Raw genomic sequence first — 21,714 nt, forward strand, 5'->3', positions numbered from 1 at the left:
TAAACGTGTTTTGTTTTGATTGAATTTGGTAGATAAAATGCACGAATCTTCTGAACTATCCTAAGTCAAATTGTGAATCGAAAAACTGTTGATTTCAGCATTTTATTCTTCAAAGAGAGAATATAGTTTTTATACTTTTTAAAGACATTTCGCTAAAACATAAACTGAATATGGCTTTTAGTTGTTAGTTTGCGTCAGAAAAGTTTTTTTTTTTTCTTTTTCTTTTCGAAGTTATTTTTTTTTTTTTTTTTTTTTGACCGCTAGTAAATATGATATTCAATAAAGTTTTGTTTTATTTACTTATATTTTGCAAGTCATTTTAACTTCAAAATATTAAATTTAAGTCTTAAATGTTTAGCAAATAACATTTACCTACGCTTACTTCAGGTTCACCACTCAAAATTTGTTAGTCACTAATTTTTTTTTCCTCTTTTGAAAATATTTTTCTGCAATGACTAAATTGCATTTCTAACTGCCGTTTTTAATTGCAGTTATAATAAATGGTTTAAATAACAATTTATTTTGTATTAAAAACTACTGCAAGTGTTTTTTTTTTTTAATTTGTGTCACTTAACTGCATTTGGGCGATTTTCGAAAAAATGTCCCGTGAGGAACGCTAAGTTTTTTTATTTTTTCCAGCTAACCAAAGCCTTCAAAAATAATGCTGTTGGTTAATAATACGTGCTTTAATGTACTATCAAAGCATAACAGTTAATCCCATATTTAATTAATATTTACTTGAATAAAATAAAAAAACTTCGCGTTACGCAAGTACATTTTTTCGAGAATCGATCATTTGCAAATATTTTGTCCTTAGAAACAGTTTCCAGTTTAAATGCACGAACAACAAATCATTAAAAGTTAGAAATTAATTGTTTTTGTTCTTTTGTAAATGCAAACAATTGCCCCTTATTCAACAGTAGTATCCACCTCCTCCCCTCCCCCGAAAAGGATAATTAAAAAGAAAATTCAGTGCATTTCTGTAGCTTAACAAGCATCTTTGGTACCCCATTGCAGCCAAATAAGGGCTTATGCAGTCATATCGATTTATCCAGACTAATATCTGGTGATAAGAATAACCTAAATCTTTGGTTATGTAAATTCGCGAACTTTTAAGATGTTCCGTTTGTCAGTATAACGATTTTGTCTATTCAGTACTTTGAAATATACTTTTAAAGTCAACAATCGAAAAAAAAAATCGGATTTTAAACATGACTTTGTCAACGTTGGTTAAATTTCGTGAAACTCTTGAACGAATGTTTTGTAGGGAATATCTTCTAAGGGAGAGAGAAAAATAAAGACAACTTAAAGACTCATACTTGACGTAAATTTTATATATTTACGCTGTTTATATTCATGTTTTATGTAAAACGTTTGCATGATACATAAAGCGTGAATGAGACATTTTTTCTTTTAAATAAACGTAATGCAGCTGTTTTTTAACAGTATCTTTTAATTTTTATTGATAAAACAAATCAGACAAGAAAAAAAAAAAAAACATGTATTTTAGCATTGCATCTTAATCCATTCCAATCAAGAAAATTGAAAATATGTACCGCATTAGCTGATTACACGTACTATAAAAAAATCACTTGTTTTCGAAATAATAACCTAAAATAATGTGGAATTACGCGTGTGTAATAGGAACTACTTTTCATAACCTATTAACGACACAAGTAATTTTGATGTTGTAATGATACAACATAGATACATATATTTAAAAAAAAAACCTTTTTCAGTTCCTATGAAAATGAAGTAAAAATAGGTTTTTTCGGTATTTTTTGAAATGAAATTTAATCAAAAAACATCGTCTGAAATAAAAATTCTGATAAAAGAAGAAAGCAATCAAGGGAACACGTTATTGAAACATCAATCACAGTAATGTTTTTTCTTTGGAAAATGCTCTATTATCGCTGTTATTATGTCTCGGAGCTTAATGGTTGGGTGTCATTTACGTTCGCGATTAGGAGTTGCGTAACATTTTATGGAAGTTTGAGATGAGAAATACTTGTAATTAAATTTTAAAACAATTCTCTTACACTACGATTGTGACCAGGAAAGACATTTTTCGACTAATTCACGTTGTTATTCTGCCGTGGGCAGGTACAGGGCAGTAACTTCTTTTTTTTTTTTTGGCATTTTTGTCGTCTATTGTACGTCAGCTTTATACGACAAGCTTGCTTATTTGGTTTCCGCTGAACAAAAATGCGCGAAAAAAACGTATAACTCCAACATTTCCCACAAGAGGCATTTATTTCTTCAAATGTCTCGAAAACTCATTTCTACAGATACTGCCGTTTACCTGCCCAAGGCAGTATTATTATTAATGTTATTTTTAGCTTTTAAAAATAATTTTTATTTATTTAATTTGTTTTTTATTTTTATTATTTTTATTTTTTTGTATTTGTTTTATTTATTTATTTTTTGTGTGAAAGTTGTTCTTCAAAATATCAATATTTTAAAAATCATTCTTTTTTCCCTCGATGATGGTAAAGTAAATTTTTTGAATGAAATAACATACTGGAGTTAGCAGTAGGGCTTAAAATCAAGTGTTCTTGGGGGAGGGGGGGGTGACCTTTTTTAACCTCGCTACAGTTCTGAAATGGATTATTAAACTCCATCAACTGATCCCTTCCTGGCGTTGTACAGGTTTTTAATGCAACATGTCAATCCGAAAACAGGAACAAATGATTAAAAAATACTTATACCAGTCTTGTCCAGATGTTTTTATTCGTTTGGTTACATACAAATGGCAATTGCTTTACACAAGTCAATACAAGAAAAAACTCATAATGGACTGGCGTTATGGATATAGAGATCCTTGATGTTGTCACCAAATTTGTCCAACGAATGATGTTTTCGGAGCTTATCGAATTACGTAAGGAAAGAAAAAATGTTCTCTTGCAGATTCAAGGAGTTGGCCACTTTCTTAATCCAACGTACCCTTTTTTGAACATTATTGTCTCAAAGCCACATAGTTATTTTAGTGTTATTTCTAGGTTTAGATGTCTTACTCTGAGTCGACTATATAATTATATACATAACTGTATCCCTTGCAAAAATAACTCAGCTTTGTTTGAATGTGTTATATTATTTAAAGTTTAACTGCTAAGCTCTTAAAATTTCTTTTCGAATAAGTAATTTATATAAATAACCAACAAAAAAAATCAATCTATATATTTCACTACGAAAGTATAGAATTTAAAGACTCCCAAAAAATAATTAGATAGAGCATTGTTTTTGCTGGTTTCATTTATTAAATTTTTTCTTTTTCAAAGTTCATCAATGTTTTGCTCGATCTTAGCAACATTCCGTCTTACGTCATCCTCATCTTAAGAGTATAATAAATGCAAAATAAGGAATAAGGACGGTTCATCGCACAAAATTTTAGTCGTACAATTATACTTAGTTATTTCTTATTGTAACCGTCAACTTCTTTATGCACTTACTCTTCCGGAAAGTTTAACACGAAAAATTTTTCGTGAACGTTTGTTATGGTAAACCCCTTAAGGTACTTCACAGCAATGCCTGCTATTTCTGTGTGTTATCTTTCAATACCGGTCCAGATGTTCACTCGCAATTAATTTTAATATATTTCCTTTGGCGTAGAATTTGACGATATCCCTCAGACTTTTCACAATTAAATTCTAGTATCACCAATGCAATTTAAAAACTTTTTGACAGTTAATTGCGTACTTCATACATATTTTCAAGTGCGCCAAGTATTACGCATACCCTCTTTTAAGAACCACTGTTCTTAGCTGTACCTTTACAAAACAAAGCTTAGATCTCAGAATGATTGAATTTTCGAACAAAAGCAGGGTACCATTAAAATCTGAGAGACTCAGAGTAACAATACTTGAGAATTTTAAAGCATTCACAGGCTTTTACATTATCTAAAGTTACGCAAAGGATAAAACTGGGATATATTCAGTAAGTTACCGCACTATAGCCAGGGCTAAGGCAGAAATACATGAAATACACCACCAGCTCAGTCAAATGCAGCCGAGGACTGCTGTTTCATGCTTTTTAGCACTCGACAGCCCGGGATAGGAAGTGACTGAGCTGGAGGTGGAAAACCTCTGAAGGAAGCCAAGAGTTCCAAACAAACTGGTGGCCAATACAAAATTAGCACTGACCAGTGACAGCTAGACTGACTTTTATGGATAAAACTACGAATTTTTACATGAAATATAATTTCAAAGTTTATATGAAACGTGTTACACATAACCAATAAAAATTTACCTTTAACTTAATATGAGGCATAAGTTTATCAGTATACAAATGAATATATATCATAAATATGATAAGCATCAAATAAAAATAATTTAATTGTAAAGTATACCTTTTGCTATGTTTCTCTTTCCTTGGAACTTCAGGTAAACAATTATGGAGAAAGCAACTAATACAATTCCTCCAACAATGGCTAATAGTATTAATAGGACAGGACTGATGCTCAGTTCCCAAACGTCTTCTAAAAGATAAGAGAAAAACGATTCATATACAAACTATGATGGGAAGAAACCCATGAAATAAAATGTTTATAATTTTTATTCAAGACATTTTTGTACAGTTGTTATTCAGCATTTTTGTGCATACATATACAAAAAAGAAAGAAAACAACGTGTTTAATTTCAGAGACAAAGCTTTTCTAAAATTAGTGAGTAGCAGTTTCATGACTTAGTTTCTAAACGTGTAAAGGTGTAAGACAAATACAGCATGTATGATGAGTTTTATTGAACTCTTGGCTGTTTAATTAAAATTGCTAAGTGATGATTTATCGGTTCCATATTGGTGTTAAATAATGGATCAGCAAAAAGGGTTGTAGTATTTGCCTTTTGTTTCGAATACATATTATTTTTTTCCAACTTTGCAAAGTTAATTTAATTTCTCATTTATATAGATACATTATTTGATGAATCAAATGAATGGAATTGATTTTTTTTTCTCCATACAATTATTTTAACGGCTGCATCAAGTATCTCTCGTGAGTCTAAATAAAAAATACTTTGAAATACGCCAATATACAAAAGTAAAAAAAGTTTCCAAGAATAAAATTATTCTTGTGAAAGCAATTTTGAACGGTTTTTGTACAGCTAAGCTAGAGTTAATTTTCTAAACATTTGTTTTTTTTTTTCAAATAAATACTTAACAATTTCAAACTGTATTTAGCTATAAGGAGACACGAGTGGGATATTCTAATCGTACTTTAAATTATCTAGCAAATGCTTAAAGCAGAGTCATAAATAATTCCGTTAATGAAATATAAATGTCGCAATAACATATTTCTCCCTTTTATCTCTAACAGATAATATTACAAGGGCAGTATAAGATAAATTTAAATTATTCAAATGCAAATTTAAATCGTACAGGTAACAAACTAATTTTCTTAAAAGCTCCGGAAATGAAAATAGTGAAAATTACGTGCTAAATCTATAGGAAATCAATTAAATTTTATTAAATTTATTATTTGCTGCACAAAACGCCTTACAAAAACTTCAAAAATGTTAGACAATTGCTTAATAACTTGAACTGAATAAATAACATGAGCACCATAATGCAATTAAATTTTAAAGATTTCCAGAAACACTATCAAAGTATTTTTTTATGGATCAATTTCAAGTATCTTACGAGACACATCCCTTACTGAGCTAAAAAAAAAAGTTTGTCCTAAGGACACACGATGGAAGTTGAGCTTTTGTATTAGAGGGAAACATTTTAACTACTTATCGATCAGTTTTGAATAGCACAGAATGGGTTTATTATTCATTATTTTTCGTGAATTATATACATAAGCGACACTATGCATCATACCTTTTCTTATAAAGAGAAATAATAGTTTTCGACAAATACCAATATTGCCGCAAAGCGCGATGTGACTGGCAATTCGAACCCATCCGACACATGATCCAGTTTGGGCCATTGAGAAGGTATAAAATGGAGGAAGTGAAGACGTTTATTCGTGAAAGAAAGACCCCCAAGTCAGGTGATGGATTTTAAAGAAAAGCACTAGAAGAAATCAGGTCTTTTTCACTAGTTCACGCAAAAAGTGTCAACCATTCGTAGGGGTTGAGTCACGTGACTTGAGCTAATTCCCCAAAGTTTTGATTGGCCAATGATTGGACTTGCTTCCTCGATTTTAATACCTGTTCTAAGGTTCCGGCCAAGACGTTTCACTCATGCTTAGAACAAAATTGTATATTTATGATCAACGAGAACGCTAAACAATACTCAAAATGGGTTGCTTTTACCCGTGTGTTTCAACGGATGCTCTGTTGATAACCAATAGCTGTGGTCGGTAGTCGCCACACCGTCTGAACGCACGACACCAAAAAAAAAACTGGCAGATCGGAACTTTGAAGCCTTGGCATAAAAAGTTTCATTTCAATTATTTTAATATTGACAAAGCAGAGTTCATGTGCCTAATCAAGTTCATGGAATGAACCCAGAATATAACATATTTAGGGCCTCTTGTGAGGTGTTTCGTGCAGCAATGATACGTCTGTTGCCGAGGAATTCAATGAAAACGATTCAGAAACGTTCCCTGAAAATATTGGGCAGCTGATGTGCCCAATTTCTACCTGTAACGTATCTAACGTCTGGAGCTTTCTAGGGAAAATCCAGCAGGTTTAATACAATTGATTTGAACTCTCCAGAGTTACTAAAACAGCTGCAAATGCATCAATACAACCATGACCAAAACGCTAGGCAGAATTGCAAGTAAGAACCAAGCAGCTCCTGTACCTGCAATTCTTGTCTTGCAAAAGCTGCAGCTATCCAGAGACTTATTTGTTCTCATTTTAAGCTTAGTTTCTCTGAACGGCCCTTATTCGAAGTAGAGACGATACACTTAATAAATACTCACAATTAATCTTTAAAATGGAAGCTAAAAATATTTTTCACACCAGTGAGGACTCTACATTCGTGCAACTTGGTGCAATTCAGGATACGTTTTTGCAAAGATCCTTGATTTTTCTGGGAAATAGGTGAAAACCCGTAAAATCCCGCAGCGTTCCACTAAAATAATCTGTAACGTTTCGGATTTTTTTTACATTGTTGTCTAAAAGAGCATTCATACTTAATGGATAGATCTGCACAAACTGTTTCCATTCCTTACCATTTTTTGTTTCTGCACAACTTAATAATATGCATAAATGCTTATTAGTAAGATTTTAAAATTACTATTTTCCTTTACCAAGAATTTTGCTCTTATGCACTTATGCAAAAATATATAGCTGCTGGCTAGTTGATTGTTTTAAAATCAATCAAAAACGAAGAAACCAATTCAATTTTTTGATGTTTTAACTGAGTCAAAAACTCTAGATTTAATGTAAAACTTAAATTTATTTCTATTCTATACGGTAAAAATGCGTCAGTTAACTTGTTATGATAATGATTTTATATTAACTTGAAAAATAACCATTTGGTGAGCTTTAAAAGTATTCAAATAATCGTGATATTTTTCTCAGTATACATAAAATAAGAAATAAATAAATACGAATACGTCATGAAAAATATAAAATAATCTACAAAAGCATTAAAAAGCAAAAATTTTCAATAATAATAATAATAAGAAGAAGAATGATGACACGTATTTCGGTGCAGGCGAACATTCTAAAAACATCCGACAAAATCTTTTGTCGTTACGTTCATCATCTTTTTCGATACAAAAAAAGGATTTCTAGCATCCTGGAAACATTTTAAGCATCTTTTTTCCCCTCCAACATGTACATTTTTGAAGTTGCTGTTTGTAATGTACTTCAAACAGATATATAGAATCATTTGTAAATTCCTTTTCTGAGGATTTGTTTTTCTGAAGAATCATTAACAATTGAAATAAAAACTCAAATAGTAAATATTTACTAGTATTAAGAGAAGAATGAAAATAAATAGTTTTTTTAATAATTTTCTCATACGAAAAAATAAAACGCAGACAAAATAGGAAAAAGGAATCGCATTCTTGCTCTCAGAGCTTCACTTTTGAGGCGGCGCCAAGGAAAAGGAACAAGGTAGCTGTACATCAAATGCAAAGGAGTGTGAAATGGGCCCTTTAATAATACACAGAATAATCCCAAAAACAATATTCTTTAAATGATGATTTAATATTAAATTAAATATTGCATAAAATATAGATTGTGACAAAAAAAGTAGGCTCAGACAAATTTAATAACTAATATTCTTTATCACAGATGTTAACAATTTCATAGAAATCTTGCGCAAAATATAGAATTATACTTGAAAATTAATCGCAGACGATTTCTATCACCAATATTCTTTATCAGATGGAAACTAGTTTCTACAAACTTTTCATATAATTTTCAATATTACTAAAAATTAAACACAGATAAATCCAATAAGTAACATTCTTTAGGAGTTGGTACAAATTGAAGGAATCTATTTCATACAAATTCAAGAAAGAAAAGGTGCAGAAGACGTTCTGTCTAATGAATTGCGAACCCAAAACAGGAAAAGGGAATCACATTTCTGCTCTCAGAGATTTACTTTTGAGGCGGAGCCAGGGAAAAGGAACAGGTTAGCTGCTCATCGATTCGAGGGGAAGGAAATGGGCCCCCGAGCCTCTTTTTCTCCTTCCCTTTCTAAAGATTGATCGGCGATCGGATTTTCTATGGGAACTCCCGATGGATGAATAGAGAAGATACCCGCTGATCTTTCTTCCAAGTTGTACCGAACATCTTGGCGACTAGTCAAATGGGTTATTGACGGATCCGTAAGGACAGATGGTGTGTTGCCGAGTGATCGCTCTCGGCGAAAAAATGAAAAAACCATCAACTCTCATGAACTATATTTCAGGCCTATACATGTACTTATAAGTTGATGTACACGATCCATTTAAGTTATTTATGATGATGATATCCTTTTATTTTTTTATCAATGTCGAGTACCATGTTCTGCCAGCTGCGTTCAATTTGATAATCTTTTGGAAAGTGCTGTGAACAGTGATTGATAGATTGTAAGTATTAACAGCCCTCGCATTCAAAGTCAGGATATATTATCAATTAGAATTTGACATTATGCGAAGAAGTTAGTTCTCGAGGATGAATTTAAAATAAGAGTGATCAAAAATTGTAGATTCACATGAAGTTTTGACTAACTATATTTCAAGCATATGCACATACTTATAAGTTATTTCATGATGTACATTTACGTAACTCATGATGATATAATTAAAAAAAAAAAAAAATCTATGTCAAGTACCATGTTCTGCCGGCTGCGTTCAATTTGATAATCTTCTGGAAAATGCAGTGAACAGTGATTAATAGATTTTAAGTATTAACACCCCTCGCATTCAAAGTCAGGATAGTATCAATTAGAATTTGGCATTATGCGAAGAATTTAGTTTTTGAGGATGCACTTGGGGGGAAAAAAACAGTGATCAAAAATCGTAGATTCACATGAAGTTTTGATAACTAAATTTCAAACCTTTCCACATACTTATAGATCCCTTGATATTTTACGCTTAAGATATTTAAGGTAATGATATCATTTATTTTTATCTACGTCAAGTACCAAGTTAGCTACGTCCAAGCCTTTTTCTGTGACAAAGTCGGTAATAGTTTGGCGAACTTTAAGTGATTTCAAAAAATATTGCCTCTAACTGCTAAATATAAATATATTAATAGTCAATATAGCGGTTCTAAGTAATTGCATCTGTTTAAAAGTAAGTTAATCACTCAATGCGCTCATAATTTATATTATTTTTTTAATGTATATTTGCTAACTTAATAAAAATGATTTGCTTCATAAAATTGCAGAAACTTCATTTTAACTTATGCTATTATTTTATGTTTCTTTTTTTGCGGGATGAAGTGCTGAACGACACATTTTAGACCCCCCCCCCTCCCACTTTGTTGTTACATAATTATATTTCACTGAAAAACACAATCGATCTTAGCAAATTGAGATCAATCAATATATTACTTATCGCAGAAAGAAACAAACGTATGAGTGATTTGTAATTTTTACATAACTGATTCAAATAGTTTAACACATAAAAAAAATATGTTCCCCAAAAACATTTTATCGTGTGTTAAATGAGAGCAAATTAAACCGAATCAACACCAGCAACAATGAACTACAAAATATCACCTCGAAAACTTGCTTGCTTACGGAATGATGCACCATAGCCGATGAGAAATTATGAGATGGATGTAGAGTTTTGTATTTTACAGCCTAGAGTAATGATTTAGGGTCGTTAGGTTTCAATATAGAACCTGATACACGAGATTATTCCTTGATATTGTCGTAACTACCATCATTAACCCTGTGCCACTGAAGCGATCTAATAATATCATATGCGGGCCGCGACATTTGCCATGGTTATGAGATGTCGTTCGCAATAACACTGCCTCAGAATATAATTCCGCTATGTGCATTCAAGCTTCCAACAACTTATGTCCATATGCTTGAAAACGCTTCAAGGGCTAGATAATTACTTTGAGCACTGATGGAGGGTTTATTGAATGAATTGATACTGCGGTTGGTGTTTTTAGACACTTGAAATATTTTAGATCAAGAATTTAAAATTTAAATTAAATATTAAAGACGTCACTAAATAGTATTTTCATTTAAATGAGCTCAACCATTTAGCCGTTGATGTTCTAAAACTACAGCATAACAAAAATAAGAATTTTGCAAGACAAACAATCTTTATCGACTTCTTTTTATCAACTCATATTAATCATACGTTAAAATGTTTTTTATTGTTTATACAATACGATTTTTTCGAACGACAGTTTTTAAGATTTACCAGTATCGTTACTTCTTTTTCGAAAAGATGACTACATCCATTACATAATTTAAAGTAGTTCAATGCATAAGTTCAGAATGAGAGAAGATATTTATATTTCTTTAAAAGTATATGAGCATTGAAAAGGCATGATGCAATTTTCGAATTTTAGAAGAATCAAATTACCTGGAAACACTGTTTCTGAATCTGATTACGGAAATTTAAATTTCCGGTATAAATATATTAGAAAAAAATCTCAAATTATTTTGTTCTCTTATTTTCTTCTAACAATACTGTCAGACAGGTGCTTTCAATACCGAGTATGAATATACTTTCAAAGAATATGGTTAGGTAAAAAAAAAAAAAAAAAACTTAAAGAAAATAGGGAAGAAGCAGCCAGGAATCTGCATTTGACCTGAAAGCTGAAGCGTCATGTGATAATGGATGATGTAGAAAGCAAAAGAGACGTAGTTCTTCTAAAATTTTACATTTCCAAAGATTTTAGAGCAAGTAATTTGAAAGTACGATTCTTTCTTAAATTTTCTTCAGATTAAAGCATTTAGTTGGAAAATTAATTTTCAGTAATGATTTCATCCAAGGATGCATAGTTACAAATATACAACACCGTGAACGTGGAGTTAAATATATATTTTTCGAATTTGCGTAGTCTTTTCATATAATAACACATATTAACGTTTTGTTTCATATGCACGCACCGTTTTAGTTAATAGTATTGCGTAAAAACATTTCATTATTCGAGTAAGTAGTGAAAAGAGGGTGCTCAACCCCCCTCCCCTAAACTTCATAAGCATGGGAAGAAGGGTTAAAAAAATACATTGAACTGAAAAAAACTATGCTACATATTATAATATACACTAGTAATATGCATATATATAGAAACAAAATAACTATTTACAAAAAAAAAAAAAAAAAACGGAGGGAATAAAATTTTTCTAAATTCATCACATTTTCTATGGTAGGGCTAATAATAAATTGATGGGTCATTGAGTACGCTCGTAAAATTTGCGTAAGAAGCTAAAACTTTTACAGCACAATAATATTAGTAAGTTTTTAAAAATTAGGGGCTGTTCTGGAATCAAGCTGAAAAAAAGAGTTTTTGAACTACCCAAACGTACTTATATATATATATATATATATATATATATATATATATATATATATATATATATATATATATATATATATATATATATATATATATATATATATATAATCGATATTGCTATAGAATTACACGTTCTTATCGCAGAAAAATAATATTTCTTCCTTAAACCATGAAAAGAAAAAGGCAACCTTCTATGACATATCGAAACACACAATACCTTAACCTCACTCAAAAAGTCTGACCCGTGGGATCATACCATACGTAGGCTTAAAACACGCTGCAAGGCTAAAATAATTGATGAACATTGCTCTTAGAACCTCAGGGGATATATCATCAAAACTTCTTTGATGACAGACATTAAAAGAACGCCTAAAGGCATCACCCATTTCCTATCTATGTTTGGTAAAAACACGTCTCTGAGGAAAAGTGATACGAGAATGATTTATTTCTGACTCCTGTAAAGGTCTGTGAAACTGCCGAAGCAAGCTCTTGGTTCTAATGTGAAAGTAACACATAAGGTACGTGCGACAATGGTATTTTTTAAAATTTACTTCTGTGTTTTAATGGGTTATTGCAATAAGTTTGCAATATTAAATGAAGCGACATAAGTTTGCATGTTTCACCTCCACGAGGCCGTTTGTTACAATAATGCCCTCAGGAAAAATTGAAATAATTAATAAATGAAGAAAAATATAATTAAATAAATATCTAAATCGAAATATTTGATCAAACAACATTTACGAAATGATTTGAGGGCCTTTCTGCTCATTAAAAGTACGCTATTACCTGTACCCTTAAAGTTTGTAAGCATCTGTCTGTGTGTGTGTGTGTGTGTGTGTGCGCCTGTGAACCTGTAACCCTATCTGCTCCGGACTGTCAATGCTGGTACCATTGGGTATAGGACAACCAGGGAAAATCTCCCCCCCCCCTCGTCTCACCCATATACATTTTTAAATGCTGCAGTTGATTTGACAGAATTAAAATTAAAATAATCCATTAATAATCCGTTACAGGTAGCGAACTGGGTTTGGCGAGCGAAACGATCATGGGACGGAGTCCTATAGTTGTATTATGACTAATTGTCTTTGCAAAAGCTGCTTTGTAAAAATTATGGACCTTTTTCCTTTATTTTATTTAATAAAGTCCGCATCTGCATTGGTCCATCTTAGCGTTAATCTTCTAAGTCCAAGTTACTGAAGTGCTTTCCTTTGAAGCTCACATGGTTTTCTGCGATGACTGAAGTTTTGTTCGACAGCTATTCCGAAATTCATTATATTCGTCAGATTCCAATTTCTTAAAAAAATATGTACTTTTATCTAAGAAAAGCTCTGAAGTAAGGTAGGTGCAAATATGTATCTGAATCAACAAATTGTAACATTAATTAAACAGATCAATTACTATAAACCACAAACGAAAAATTGTCACTTTTGCCGTAAACAAACATCAAATTAAACATTATAAAAACCTTTTCATTAGGCCTTTTTACACTATGGTAGGGTAATAAGGTCTAGGAATTTTAACACTTAATAAACAATCACATAACGCTTTTTAAATTGGTAATTGAGATCAATTATAATATACATGCATTAATCATGCTTTAAGTTTTCAAAAGGAAAAATAATTTGAATAGCAACCGCCAGGGCACTCAAAATTATCTTTGTCATACATTTTTAAACCGACGCATTCTTTGTAATACCACTTGGGGCAGTTTAGATATGGTCTTGTGTTATTCATCTTATAATCTCACAAGTATGTTACCTTACCAACGAGCATCGTTTTCTTTAGTATCATTTCCTTCTTTGAAGGCTTTCGTCTGTTTCATTTTCTTTTCTTTCTTGTTTCTGTCAAACAGGTCTTTGGTTACTGGAGTTTCCTGATAGTTAATGTATTTCCTTCTAACAATTGGTGTTTTTACATAATTTTCTCTGGTGCAGGAGCTTCTGAAATGTCGTCCTCTTTAAATAAACGAACGCACGCTGTCTTCTTCGTCGTCCAAACTAGAACCGTAAGCCATGTGGTAACACCTTCCGAAAGGTATGCTTAGGGTACTACTATAACACGAAACCAATTAGTAAACTGTCGGAATCACTTTTAAACATCCGTAACATATTGAAAAAGATTAAAATAAGATGTAAAGCTGACAAACATTGTTTTAAGAAACAAAATTTAATAACGAGGCCTACAATCAAATTTGGTAGGCCTTAATAGCCACTGACATCGTGAATAAAGAAGTGCACAAAAGTACAATAATTGGTTCGTGTATATTATTTAGACATGAAAGATGGATAGGAGCATTAAAAACCGAAAACTGTTGTGCAAAATTACACATAAAAGTGTAATATTACAAAAACTATTTACAATTCAGTTGGACGAGTTTTTATTATTCGTGTTGCAGAACCACTCTCCGTAAACAAATAGCGTCGCACTGGTCGAAACAAGAGAGCAACAAATCGCGACCAGTATGAAGTGCCATCTATGAGTATTAGCTACTTACTAGTGCGTTCTTGAGCGGCTACTAACATTTTAAATTGTATTTTTGTTGTTTAGGCCTTATTAGCTGACAGGCCTTTATACCTAGACCTACCTTAGTTTATGACATAATTAGCAGTGGTTATACATTTTTCTTCAAAGTAGTTTTAACGATAAGAATAAAAATGGAGCCTATAATTCCGCCACACTTCCTTCTGCAAAGTTTTACATACTACTTCATTGTTAGTCTAATTTTTCTATGTAGTAGTTAGAAAGTTATCTAGGATTTTCAATTTATAACCACACACTTTGTCATTAACTGTTTTATCTCACGCTTCCTGATCAAAATTAAAGCAAAGTGGACTTGTTGGAGAGCATTATCCTCATTGGAGACACAGCTTCAAAACTTTTTTTTTTCATGGCACGATTGACATAGCGACGTATCTATGAATTTTAATCTTGTTTTCCCACCCAGTGGCATCATCGGCAGAGCAAACGACTGCCGAACATAAGAGCCATATTTGAATCTCATCAAAAGGAATTTTTATTTAGCGATATAACATTTATTCGAGTTGAACCTATTAGTTTGAATTTCTCTTTCATTTGTAGCTTTGCCAGAGATCCACAAGTGTGTGTTTTTTCGTGCAACGTTTAGTCAAGTATGGAGGGTAGATTAGTCAGTAGACTGCAAGATGCTCGGTAGAATCAGGTCATCATTTTTCTTTTTCTCACCAAAGCATTTTTTTTCAGTTTCATTTTCAAAAATATGTATTTTTTGAACGTACGTTTAATATCTCAATACCATTTTTATGGTTTGGGATAGCTATTTTGCTCGCTCTATCACCAGTTCATTCCCGAACATTTTTTTATGTCTATGAAAACAATTTCTGATTATTGCAACAAAAAAGACCTTACTCTGTCTGCATTACCTCTGTACTACGTTTTTGCACTACGCAGTTAAAAAATAACATGATTTATTGCACCAATTTTTACACTTTCTACAGATCTGAAACGGTGATTCAAAGCAACATTTATTTTATTTTTTTAACATTGCATCTAAAGAAACGTAAATATAAAGATGTTTTCTCAACTAATATTTCATTTACATGGTCGATTGTGTTGATATCCAAAACATTGCAATAATAGCTATAAAAAAAACTAAGCCATTATTCAATAATGTGCATGATAATTTAAATTAATTTACCGAACAAATAGTATTAAAAGGAATTTCACAGCTGTTTATTATATTTATAACATTATCAAGTTTTTAAACGATGTCAAGTATATCCTTTAAATGAACCTTAATTTTTATTTTGCAATAGATTCCATAGAATTTGCAATGTAGTTTCGTGTCTACATATATGTAGGTTACTACATGATTCAATGAGAAAACATTTTTTTATGAAAACTACGACCAATAAAAAATAATGTACAAATGTATAAATAAACTTTTAGAAACCGGACTTTCTTCTCTTATTTTTGCATTTTTAAGAGCTTCCTTGTAACTATGAAGCGGTTGAATGCAATAGTTAGTCAGATTTTGCTTCTAAAGCAAGTTGTATTCTTTAAAAATGCAGCATAAAGATGCATATTTTTCTGTTTACTTTTCACAATACTATAAAGCTACATTTATAAGACAAAAAGAAAAAAAGGAATTCTCAACTTGTATTTATTATTTATGAAAATCTAAAAAAGAAAACTAATCTGAAAAACTAGCCGAACGTTTTTGTAAAGGTGTTTTTATAATAAAAGTCATCTGGCTTGCCTCCAAAATGTTAGTATTTTATTTTGTTCCAGACATAACATAGAATATCGCTCACTTTGTAGGCAACATCAAAAACACAAACCGTAGTACATCAAACTTAGTCGATTGTATTTATCAAATAAAATTCCAGCAAACCCACTAGGAAATACTTTAAAAACAATGCATTATTAAACTTTCCAGATCAGAAACAAATAAAAGAATTTACAAAAAAACGTAACACAAAATTCATTTTTTATTTGGAAATGACTTACACCGGTTTCTACCAGAATAAATCATGTTGTGTATCGTTCGCGAAGAATGTCGGATTCTCTTGAAGTGCAGTTTCTTTTCTACTGAAATCGTATATTGTTTTCATGTTTATTTTGAGATTTGTTGATCCTTTTCAACAAATACGCGAATGTAAAAGGTTTTTGTAGTGAGATTTCACATTATAATGCATGTAGACAGCTAACTTTTTTTTACAATAATACAAAAAACGAAGGCCTAATGGAATACAAAACTTTTTTTTTCTTTCATACTTACATATCCTACAAGGTATTTTTAAAAATCGATTATTTTTGCATTTCAAATATATTCATCATTTTAGCTTAATTATTAAAACCTTCTTCTGGTTAAATTATACTTACTTGAAACAATAACTACTGAAATCGTATATTGTTTTCATGTTTATTTCGAGATTTGTTGATCCTTTTCAACAAATACGCGAAGGTAAAAGGTTTTTGTAGTGAGATTTCACATTATAATGCATGTTGACAGCTAACTTTTTTTACAATAATACGGAAAACGAAGGCCTAATGGAATACCAAAACTTTTTACTAACATATCCTACAAGGTATTTTAAAAAATAGTTTTTTATTTTTGCATTTCAAATAGATTCATCGTTTCAGCTTAATTATTACAACCTTCTTTTGGTTAAATTATTCTTACTTGTAACGGTAACAATATATTTTTAGTTTTGCGACTTCTGACAACATTTGTTTAGAAATGTTTGGGACTCTAAAATCTGTTTAGAATTGTTTATTCTTATTTTAATTTGAGTTCTTATGATTTACAATGTTCATTTTTACAACAAATTTTGAGAATATTTATACTTTCTATTATCTTTGACTGTACTTTTTCACTCCTTAATACCCTTCATTACGTCTTCTTATCCCAAGTAAAAATATGTCGCAATAATTTCGTAGCTGATAAATGTTCATATAATCCAAAAGTACTTTAAAGAACTTAAAAAGCTTTTGTTGAAAGTATACAGTCACTATATTTTTAATTAAATTGTATGAACAATAGAAATATGCCGTCCAAACTAAGAAAACAGTTAAAATAAGAAATAGCAACGCATAATTGCACAAAACTGTACATTACTGCAGACACGTGTTTCAGGGTTACAAAGAACCCCTTTTTTATGAAAAATAAGTTAGAGTAGTATGAAGAAAAAGACATACGCTTACTTATTTTGCATTTAAGGGGCTCCTTGTAACACCAGAAATTATGCAGTAATCGGCAATTACATGCAGTTACACATTGTTATTACTTATTTTGACTTTTCAAGCACAAAGGTACTTATTCACCTTTAAGAAAGCAGTAAGGTAGACCGGGGCACGTTTGTGCCCTTTTTCCAAAACGTGTTATAACTGGAGAGCTAACAATCATACTAGATTGATGCTGCTCCCTAGCATATATTCTCACAGCTTTTTTAAAATCAGTCGAGCTTCAGTTTTGCATACTGATAGAAAAATCTGTTTGCTACCAAGTTGCGCAAATTTTGGGTGGGACGTTCTGAAACTTATTGTGAATAAATATTACTTTGCTAAGAATAAATCGATTTATAAAAATTAGCAGAATTGTATCCCCCTTTTTTTTGAGAATAGTATTTGTATCGACAGAAAAGTTATTAAATTTTGTTGCACGTTAAAAATAAATCCAAACATGCCGACGGGGCAAGTTTGCGCATTTTCATCGGGGCACATTTACGCACGTTCTTACTGTGTCTTACCAATCTGTTTTATTTCGAAACGGGCCCCAGACGCTTTTTTCGCTTTGTACTGTCTCAAACCTTTAGTATTTCAAGGTTATTTAGTTTTGAAAACCACCATCCATTTTTAAGTAAGTAACAGGTTCGTATCTTACAGCTTACATTCTTATTTCATGCTTGTTCAGCTTTAACTTTATACACTAATCAGCCTGTAATACATTTTCTTTATTTTAAAGATGGTAAGACATTACGTTCAAAACACTAAATAAACCACGTTATATGTCAAAACGATGAAAAGGTTTATAGATAATCCGAGTATTTTCCCCACTAGGCCTTCCACATCCTCACATATGGATTACACCAATTGAGAATATTTGAAAAAGTAGGGCCAAAGCTTAGGAATCAGGAAAGGGAAAAAAAAGAGGATTCTCACATTTCTAACTGATACTCCGACTAAAGAAGCCTTCAGACAAGAACAGTTAGACGCTACAAAGAAAAAAAAATCATAATGGGCAGAACAAAACAAAAAGGAGAAATTACTTTAAAATTCACAAATTTCTATTGAAGCAAAAATAGAAGATATCAAAGTGAGAAAGTATGAACCAAAACATGCGACAAGGAAAAAGTTGGTACACTCTAAAAAGGAAATCAGTGAACGATTATGTTTACGAAGTAGAAATTTTGCTTACATCTATTGTTTGAAAGTACAAAACCAATTGCAAAAAGGACAAGACAGAATTCAATGTCTGAAATTTCAAAACGCAGTACCATGATAAGTATGCGAAAATAAATAATTTATTTTTGTCACTAAAATCTAACAGTGATGAAGAAGATGACTAAATAGTTTCTGTTTTTAATAAGCAGTAAGCCCTAAAATTTTAGTTTAGCCTATAAAAGTTTCTTAAATTAATTATTTCTGATTTTCTTACTTTTTAAGTGTTTTAAGATAAATACAACATTTTAATTTGGTTAAATATCTATTTCACTTACTCCTTGGTATCATTTTTGATATGCGTAAACGTATCCGAAGTTTACGCAACCGATTTGGACTCAAAAAACATTTTTTTTTATTTTTTTTTTACGGTTAAATACATAAGCTGAGCAACAACTGAATCTACAAATGTTGATCTCATTAACTGCTTTGTAAAAAAACATTCTGTAAAATTTCTTAGAATAAAACATAGAAATTAGAAAATTCATTGAAAGAAATTGTTAATTTCGAGAAAATGAGAGTTTCTGATTTCTTTTAATTGTACCACCACGTAAAAACTCCGGACACCTACACAGTTATATTTAATTTAGCGCTCTTACTTTTTCTAGCTTGTGAAATAACGCAGGAGGCAGTGGGGGCTTTTTTTTAAAGTTTTGAATAAAACAAGTTTAGAGTTCAGACCGTACGTAGGTTTTCATTGAATTTGTTTTCTAAATCATGCTGGAAAGCAGCACCTGCTGCAGATATAAGTATCATACCTAGTTTCAATGCAGATGGCAGTTCACGTACCATTTAAACTTGTTGTTTCACTTTTCTTAATTCCGGCACTTACATCCCTTTGCTTCTCACTACCTCATATAACACCACACTCGAAAGTGAGCTAACTACAAATAGCCAAAAAAAAAAAAAAAGGAGATACTGATTTTTAGGTTAGGACGGCAAAGTTGTTTTCTATTGGTCCCTGGTGTCTATTCTACTTCTGAAGCCTTACGTTTAAAATATTTGTTGAGCCGGGTTGACTAGTATTTAGTCTGCAACTAAAAGTAAGAGAGAAGAAACTCTAAAACACTTGGTTTGGACTGATAGGTCAGTGACATATGCGTTGCGAAATCTCTTTTCTCGCACAGAAGAAGTTTTTTAGCTTCAATATTTCTTCAGTACGGTTGAGTTTTCCGGGCTTATGTAATCACTTTCTTTTTTCCTTAACGTACTATACTAGGCTAATTTTTGTTTTGTTTTTGAATTATTATCAAAAAAAGGAAAAAAAACACCTTTACTGTATTTACTAACTTGACTAAAATATTAAAACTTAACAATTTCCATAAATATTATACGTAAAACATGTTTTTTACTACTTTGAAACTAATTAATAATCTTGTCAATATTTAAAACATTTAAATTGTCAATACATTGTACCACGTATAAGAATGTAACGCATTTATATAGTTTTTTTTTATTTAGATTACTGAAAAATAAACCGTAAAACTAGAGCTATTATAAAGGATAAGAAATTATCACGTTTGCGTCATATCTTTTTACAATCAAAAAAACAAAAAACAATTATTTAAATCTTTTTCGTCTTAAGAAACAAAACTTGGAATTTCTTTTTAATAAATTAAATTTCACGTATCAACATCAGAGACAAGAAAAGCTGACATCCTGAGAGGAACGTCACGAAAAAACAGTATTATGTCCTCCAAAAGAATCTAGTCACATCTTAGATGGCTGCAATAATAGCGTATGTGCCCCAACTATAAACGAGTTTTTACTTGACGGGTTTGAAAGCGTTAAAGAAATTGGCTGGCAAGAAACCCAGGGAATGAAAAGGGAGGTACGGAAAGAATGTAACTCCGTCTTTTGAAAACTAAAGTTCAAAATGTGCCGGAGAAGCGCAGTTCTATGAGTCAAATGGCGGCCGTGGCACAGGAATTTCTTTTCTACAACTTTTGGATATCTCTTTTCTAGCGTTAAGTATCGCTGGCGTATTTTTTGTAGATTTCGATAAAATAGCTTTTTCCAAGTATCGGAAAAGGCTTAAGTGTCGAAAACTGAAATTTTCGGACCTTGACTGGGAAAAGAATTGTTACCACCACAAGAAGGATGCGCTGGTAATTTTGTGGAGACAAAACTAGTTTGACCATTCCTTAGAGGAATTTCTTTTTAATTGAAAAGTTCAACCTACTTTGATCGAAAGAGTAATCTACTTCAAGTTCCGAGAAAAATATAAAAAAATATTATATGGATAAATACTGCATTGCAATTACATCTCCGGTAATATTGCAGAGTCTTGTATGGTAACAAGTAATTAAACGTATGTGATTGTAAGATAATCTTATTAAAATCGAATACGATTAATGTTTACTTAATCTAGAGTTTTTTTTTTCAATCGTCGCATCTGTAAAAGATAAAGAAGCTCTTGTACAATATCAAGCAATAGTGACATTTTTCTACACGTACTATTTTGGGGGGCATCTTAGATAGAAGGTAGACATCTACCTCAAATGTTATCAAAACATTTAAATTGGTCTCATTTACCATTTTTTTCAAAATATCAAACTATCCGTTTTTTGTCACTCAGAATCTCTGAGTGTGAGTTTTAATTTTTATTCAAAAGGTCACAAAAAAAAAACTCATTAAACCATAGCAGGATTTATTATTTCCTAATAGAAAACGTTTGGCGCAGTAAAGCATACGTGTCCCGAATTTTCCTCAAACAACGAAATTCTCAAAAGACTAGAAATACAGGGAAAACCCTACAGTAATTGGGTCATGATCGCGGAATAACACTTTTTCATACAAGAGATTGAATAAGTCATTTTTGATGAATATTTACTTCATTTACCCACTTTTTAAATTGGTAGTTTCAAAAAAAAAGCAAAAGAATTCCTGCAAAACGTTTTCAGTTCTTCTCTGAACTTCTTGA

At 31.3% G+C, this 21,714-nt stretch overlaps 1 protein-coding gene across 1 annotated transcript in view; it reads right to left on the reverse strand.

Annotated features, from left to right (window-relative positions):
• LOC129219339 (neural cell adhesion molecule 1-like) overlaps positions 1-21,714 on the reverse strand; it is a 197,851-nt gene that overhangs the window by 74,475 nt on the left and 101,662 nt on the right. The window contains exon 9 of the mRNA XM_054853703.1: positions 4,346-4,474. Within this exon, the coding sequence (XP_054709678.1) occupies positions 4,346-4,474 (129 nt within the window). The remainder of the gene's footprint in view (positions 1-4,345; positions 4,475-21,714) is intronic.

Source organism: Uloborus diversus, chromosome 1 (assembly GCF_026930045.1).
Source record: "Uloborus diversus isolate 005 chromosome 1, Udiv.v.3.1, whole genome shotgun sequence".
NCBI classification, from domain to species: Eukaryota; Metazoa; Arthropoda; class Arachnida; order Araneae; family Uloboridae; genus Uloborus; species Uloborus diversus.